This window comes from Ascaphus truei, chromosome 1 (genome assembly GCF_040206685.1).
Source record: "Ascaphus truei isolate aAscTru1 chromosome 1, aAscTru1.hap1, whole genome shotgun sequence".
Lineage (NCBI taxonomy): Eukaryota > Metazoa > Chordata > Amphibia > Anura > Ascaphidae > Ascaphus > Ascaphus truei.
The window spans coordinates 487620060-487627858 of NC_134483.1; the positions used below are offsets into that span (position 1 = coordinate 487620060).

The window sequence follows — 7799 nt, forward strand, 5'->3', positions numbered from 1 at the left end:
TCAACAAACATTGACTGCACCATCCTCCCAGTAACCTCCAATAAGCCATGTCTGACTCTTCCTTCACCACAAACAGTACCTCAACCAAGTCCTGTTATTTCCACTTCCACAATATTGCTAGTATCGACCGCTCACCCTACAATAAACCAAAATTGTAATCCAAACCCTGAATGTCGGGCTTCGACTACTGCAATCTCCTAACTCCTCTTTCACTCACAAATGCTTTTAAAAAATGTTGCTGCTGGACCAATATCTCACACATCACTCGTCCTCTCTCTCTCTCTTCTATGCAAGTCCCTGGACTGTCTATCAATTAATTCAGGAACAAATTAAAGACTCAAGCTCTTGCATACAAAGCTCTCAACAATACTGCCCATCCATAGATTTTAGAAGTTAACTCCATCCATCCATCCATCCATCAAGAGTCCTGAAAACTCATTTTAAGGAAGTCAATGCAGCATGCTTCTTCAGGTCTCTACCAGAACACCTACCATTTCTTCCCAAGAAAACTATGTTGCAGCTGCTAGCTTCATGGCAAACAGCCTTTGGTCAGAAAAGAAACTTCCTTCTCTCACTATACCTTATGTTTACACTCTCCCCTTCCTTTTAGATTGCAAGTTCCATGGTGCATGATCCATACTTACTGTACAAGAGCATGTTAATTTAATAAATGTTTTGTTATACTGTACCTTCATTGTACTGCACTGGAAAACATGTTGGCGTATAATAGATACATTATATAATATGTTTAATATTAGCAGACAATCAGGTGTTAGAGTAATAGGGTAAAAAAGCAGCGTACACCAAACAATAAAAGAACTGCTGTAACTTTTTTTCCAGACACCCCCAATCAAGGTCTCGTCAACCAGCCATGTCCTGCCTGCAGAGCTCAAATCAGACACAACCTGTTAGTTACTCCCCTGGCAAATGTTGAACTTGCGTTCACTCCTGCAAGACTTGGAGAGCTGCCAGTAGATGACTAACGGGTCACGTCTGATGACTTGAACTTAACGTGATTAGGCTTTAAGGGCAGAACAGAAGAGGGAGGGTAAATGGGAATTAAAGAGGGAGGTGGGGTAAACTGGAGAGGGAAGGAGTGTGTGTGTGTGTGTGTGTGTATATATCAACGTACTTCTGTACTATGAACTGTACCGCTGTAGGTCTGTATGTTTCGGAAAACATGTAAACTGTCTGTGTGAATCATATATGGTTGTATATGTCCATATTTATGTATTTTATTTTTGTTGCCAAATACATTGCTTAGACTCTAATTATTTAAAGAGGTTAACACCAGTGCCCGTTCTTTGGAGCAAAACAGCATCATATGTTCTGCTACTAGTGACATTAGCATCTGATTCATCAATTGTTTACTGAAAACACAATGTTAACGGATTATTCTGAGACTGTCTGCACCAGCAGTTGTGCAGTATAGAGCAGAAGGGGGAAGAGAGCAAAAGCAGATGGAGTGATACGATTGAGACTGCTGTTCATTTCCCCATTTGCTTGTTATGTTTCTCACTGCTTTAAATAAGGTTTTGTTGCTAAATACTACCCTCTCCTGTGCATCTCTTATTTTGGTTATTTTACTTCTTTATCACCCCTTAAGGTTTCCTATTTACCCTGACACCTATTAATTTATGTTTTATCTTTTCTTCTTTTTGAGCTTAATGCAGTTCACAAATTTATATTGACTCCTGCCTCCAATGAAACGTCCTTCTTAGTCTAAAAGTTATTTCCTGTGTGTGTTAACTTACTGTACTAATTACAGCAAAACTTTTAGGGGAGGATCTATTAAAAGGTACAATCCAACAGTCAGCCAGTTACATTTCTTAGAAGCCTCTGAAAAGTAAAGTACAGGTAGTCCTCGTTATCCAACGTTTCACTTTACAACGAATGGCATATCCAACGCTTTACAATGCAACTCTAAGGGCCGTTGTATGAAGCTTGAATGCGTCATCCAACGCTCACCGCCACTGATTAACATGGGACTCACTTTACAATGGTTTCACTGTCCAACGCCTATACCAGAACGGATTCCGTTGGATAACCGAGGACTGCCTGTAGTCATCAAGCAAATGTTTTTTTTTACCCTTTACCCTTCCTATCCTCATCAGAGAACCAATAAAAGACGAGGTGGGGATGGGGGACTCTGGTTGTACAAGCATTTGCTGATCACGCAGTGATGTCACACAAAAGGTGTCAGATTCGTTTTTTTTTTTCAATTACCCATGTAAGACCCCTTAAGAAGTCACTGGAATTTGTTGTTCACTTTGGTTTTAGGAAGGATTGCCCCTTTAAACTGCAATAGCACCTGATTGGTGGCTGTTAATGTATGATCATCATACTATTGCAGTTTAATACATCTTCCCCTTTGAGTAAATTGAACATAGCAATATACGTGTTAACATTTTAGGAGTGAAGGAATAATTTCACGTGTTACCGCTATTGCAATAATCTATCCGAAAATATATCTGTGCATGAAAGAAAATTATTTCCAGAAACTGAATAAATTAGTTTATTGGAAAATGTAACATCCTGAAATGTAACAGATCTAAATATAGTGATTCAGATTTCAACAGGCAAAACAAGAGAAAATGGAGAAGTATTGGTAAAAGGGATAGATATACATCTGTCTGTAGTAGCAAAAGTATTAGTAGTTTAAAAGAGGCTTTGTGTAAGTTACAAGATGTACAAATGTCCTCTAGCAGAGGTAAGAAATCTGAAGTTGGAGCAGTAAGGGCAACCGCTGCAATTACAAATTCATACCTGCATTTGGGCAGTATGAAATGCTTATGGCATACCTTTCTAGAAATACCTATGGCATCAATTTTGAACTATGAAAACATATGTTTGTAACACTAACAACAATATAAACCATAAACGTTATTTTTTTCCACATCTGCATGCTTATGTGAGCAACAGGGCAGCCCAAGACAAAATAATGCCTCCAATTCGTTAAATTTTTTTGCTGTACAAAGTTTAGCAAACCCAGTAACCCTTTTCCTGTAAACAATTCCCTACTAGATTTCACTTAAAGCATTTGAATGCTTTAACACCTGTTATGTTTCACCGTCACTTGCATAAGGAATCATCATATCTACATAGATCATACAGCTTTTAACTCTGTGAACACAGTGAAAGTCATGGGGGGGAGGGGTGACTTTACAGCAGGACTTAATCCTTTAACGTTAAGAATAACTGAATCTAAATAAGCCTCCCATACAAAATGTATGAGCTCCTTTTATAGAAATCATGTTGATTAGAAATTCTAGGCTCTACATACTTACAAACTCAGTTTATTTAAAAGTGAAAACAGACCATCTCCTCTTATCCGTCATTTTACAAATCTTAAACAATTTCACTTGCAAATATTCTTTTCCAGTCTGGAAAACAGTAGTGCAATTTAGTTTTTTTTTGTTTTTCCTTTAAGTTATTTAGTCCAGTATGTAAAATGTCATAGCTCTGTGGAAAGATAAGAAGATGCTCCAGTAAACAAGAAACTTGTGCAAGCCCACGTAGGCTTACTAGTCCAGTAATGCTTGTAAGTCCAAAGTGGCTTCTTCAAAAACAAAATGCAACTAAAAACTTAAAAGCTGAAATAAATAGACAAAAGTGACTGTAAACAGATCCACTTTTCAATGAAATTCAGTGATCGTTGGCATGACTTGACAGTCATAAAATAGTAGACAATTAAACTTCGGAGCATTCCACTAGAACATTTAGTCTGGAAAACTCCAAATGGAGCTACATTCCTAAAGTAATAAAAAGTCAAGTCTAGTGTCCATGTTTATTACTTTCCTGCAAGTGATTTACTTTGATATTTTCTTTAAAAGGCTTTTTATTTTAGATGGCTTTTTGTTTTTCTCCCCATTTTGGGACAGATCATGAGGCATGGTCTTTAACACGGGAATTCCGTGAACTTCTTGAACTGGCTTGCCATCATTTGGGGAAGAAGAAAATGAGGGTTGCGGCTTAGATACAGGTAAAACACTTGAAAGTTGGTGCATGCTGCAGGATTTCTCCAGAATACCATTGTATACTTTGCTTGCTGGACTAAAAAACATGCTTTGGCTTTCTGTCAGACCTGTAGGATCAGGGGAATCTTTAGAAACATCTGCTGTTAATGGAGATTCTCCGGATAAAGATTCCTCACAAGAAGTTTCCTCTCTTGATATCTTCCGTGTTGTAGCATTGACCTGATGCATGTCGAGGTTTGAAGGAGGAGACTGCCTTCTCCCAATTGAAGAATTTAAAGAGTCACATTCTGAACCAGTATCGTGAGTTTCCCTAAGGATACAAAAATACCATATAAAAATCAAAATGTGCAGTTGTATAGTTTAATAACTATTTTGTATGAAGAATATTCTAATACCCAACAATGGTAAATTCAAGAAAACCCATACAATGTTAATTCACAAATGTATTAAATAATATAACAAAGTTGCATCTTTTAACTGGCTAACTACTGTAATTACATTTAGTTAAATTTTTTTATTTAGTGGATTAAGTTACTTATAGGCAAATCAAATTCTGACAAAAAGAAATACATTTCAAAGTGTTAAAGTTAGGCCAAAGAAAACAGGAAATAACTATTACTTTTTGAAAGTGTTATATTTTAGAAAACTATTCATTATTTTGAGCAAATCTAAATTTCTATGTATTCTTTTCTTGTGTATACAAATATAAAAGAGCAAAATGTACAGTAGCTTTTTATGCATGGACAACAAATATGATTCAAACTGCATTTGCAGTATCGAGAAGGGAAACTTTTGTACATGTTTAAAAAAATAAAGATTGTAATCATATTTAAATTATAATAAATATGCAGTAATCTATATACTGTATTGGTATATATTGACAATGCTGCTTAACTCAAAATGGTTATCTGCACGCTTTGAGAAAAGTTGTACCGAATAGTATTTTTTCAGGTTAAAAATTAAAGTGTGCAGAGGTCCAGTAAAAGTGTGCGGATGTCTATATTGAAAACAAACCCTGTTCAACACTTTTATACCGTTTTAGCTATATTTTCTGCTGTAATATATTCTAAACCGTTCCACCCTTTTCAAACATCACTAAGCAGATTTAGCAAACAAAATGTACACAAAGTCTTCAATCAAAACTTGTGTCTTCACTACTGTACAGCTCAGTGTTTCTCAAAAAGTGTTATGGGCTTTATGTATGGGGGTGTTTGATATAATAATGTATGTGGTTTAAGAGAGTGAGGGGGGTGGGGGGGAATGTGCTGTTTATAATGAAAAAGAGGGCGTATGCACTGTGTGAGAAGGGAGGAAAAATGGGGGGGAAAATGTGTGTGTATAGTAAAAGGGTAAGTATATTTGAGGGGGAATGTGGAGGGTGTAAGAAAGGGGTGGGTGAGTGTAGGGGGGGTGTGCTTGCGAAAAGTAGGGCGAGTATGTATACCTGAAATAACGGGGTGAGGTGTGAAGAGCAGGGGATCCACAATAATTAAAAAATTCTTTATGGGTGCCCCAGCACAAGAAAGGTTGAGAACCACTGGTGTAGGTCACACAACAGATAGAAAGGTCACATGAACAGGTGATAAAGTAACTAGAGTACTACATAAAGGTAAGGAGGCACAATTTGTGAATGTTTACTTCATGTCTGAATCAAAGGAAATGACACAGGAAATGGTAATTGCTAGCTGGACACTAAAGTGTACAGGTAGAGCATCACCAGACAAGGTGAAACCCTTAAAATGTATAAATTGACACCCTGGGTGTAAAGAAACAAGTAGGGGTGTGTGATACAGAAAAAAATATTTTGGAACACCAAATTAAGCTGTTAAAATGAAGGAATAAAAGAATAAAAGCAATTTCTTCAATCATATAACAGTCAATACAATCCTTCACACATTAAAAAGTGTCAATATAAAGCCCACATACATGCATCCTAGTGTGACATATATAATTTCTCATACCACTGCTTTTCAGCAATGAAATAGATAGCATCCTCTTCCCCCTCTGTGCGGTAAAGAGCGGGACAGCTTGACACAGATAGGATATCTGGATCAGGGGATTGCAGGACGTGATGAGACTGGGGAGAAGGTGGAATAATATTACGCCGTGGACGACACATGCTGCTGCTTCTTGCCAATGTCCCATGAGTCTTTAAAATGGATCCTTAAAAATAAAAAAAAGACATATGTTAAACCATGTACACAAATCCATCAAAACTATATAGTAATAATAATTTTTAACATGTATTTTGTGAACCTTCTATACAAATGTAGCAAATTATTTAAAAATTTTGTAACTAAACAAACACACACTTTTTTTTTTTCAACCAGACCCCCATTGACTGCTAAAAGACATTTATCTTGGAGGTTTTCATATTTGAATCAGAAAAGATCACAAAATGCAACAAATCTACCACGAAAATTATATGTAATATAGGCATACAACAAAATAATACAAAACTATGAACCAATCATAATACTGTCAGTAATGTATCTACTTGCACTCTGTTAGTCCCGCATACCTTCAGACCAGCTACAGTACCAGCTGACTGTCTTAACGTGAACCTCTTACAGCTTACACTGTAGTAATGGTTGCTTGTGGCAGCTGATAGGGACTCGTGTAATAAAAAATAAAGATATATATATTTTAGACTGAAGCATCCTAAAGATCTGTAGACATGATGAAACAATTACATTTTTTATTTAGTTCCTTTTCGATGCTGTGCATCTATTGCCCGCTGACATAAAGACATGATTAACGGATCCCTGTGCTAGTGAAGGCGATCAAGCCAACAGATTCTCTTGATAGTATTATATATTTTGGAAGTAATATTATTTGTATTGATATCTGTACAACTGAAAATGCTAAATAGTTGGAAAAGGCATTCCAGATTACCATGCTACTATTCCTTTCAAATTAGTATTTACATAACGTCAAATTAAAATAAAAATTGTAAGTAACTCATGCAAGTACAGATGCAGCGGCCGTTATTTGAACAAATCACGGAGCTGTTTTTGTGTGCGCTGCTGTACTCCACGCGGCATTAACGCGGCCAATCGCCCCAGGCACACGTGTTTATCGTGATTGCTTTGTTTGAATTTCATGGATTCTGTTTCTTAGTGTGCAATGAAATGAATGAATTGTAATGTGTACAGTACTGTGCTACTGTGTCAATTTCAGGTGTTTAAAAACCAGAACACTAAAATGCCATTTTCTGCACTCACGTCTAAAGGCGGTACGGTTGGAAGAAATCACGCGCCATGACATGGGTATTCCGAGGTATATACCGCGTGAATTGTTTGAATGACGGCCGCTGCATCTGTTAATACATCGGCTGATGACACCTATGCATACATTTATGCTGCTCCATAATATGAACAGCTTATTGTACCATTACTAAAATTATGAAAAAGTAAAAATTAAGATAGCTCAAATATTTGAAAAAACAAAACAAAATGTTGATTCCTGTTCTTTATATTTTTTTAATCTCAAGCAACCTCTTTATTAAATTATTGTTTCTGAAATTGCACACAACTACAATATTTTGGTCTGTTTAGTCACTCTGGTAGTTACTTAATTTTAACACTAGAGGACTCTGTTTACAAATAAAATCGGAGAGCATGTTTAATTATTCAACTGTACGAGCAACATGCATAATAATGCATTCCCTTACAATATTCTAATAAAGGATTCAGAGATTAGCTTATTGTGCCCCAAACTTCACTGGATACTTGGGTTGTAAGGCATACTGTAGTCTCAGAGATTTGTTTCTTGAATTGGTACAGACTTATTTCTCATATTATAATTTTCACCAGTTTTTAT

The 7799-nt window shown here is 36.4% G+C and overlaps 1 protein-coding gene across 4 annotated transcripts in view; it reads right to left on the reverse strand.

Moving 5' to 3' along the window:
* Positions 1–2499: 2499 nt before the first annotated feature.
* Positions 2500–7799, reverse strand: part of STIM2 (stromal interaction molecule 2) — a 154702-nt gene continuing 149402 nt past the window's right edge. For 3 of the 4 annotated variants that reach the window (XM_075568178.1, XM_075568194.1, XM_075568184.1), the window contains 2 exons: positions 5939–6140; positions 2500–4287 (listed from right to left, as the gene is read on the reverse strand). In XM_075568178.1, the coding sequence (XP_075424293.1) occupies positions 3810–4287; positions 5939–6140 (680 nt within the window). In that variant the 3' untranslated portion in view covers positions 2500–3809. Of the gene's footprint in view, positions 4288–5903; positions 6141–7799 lie in introns of all 4 variants that reach the window. The other variant, XM_075568202.1, reaches the window with a different exon arrangement.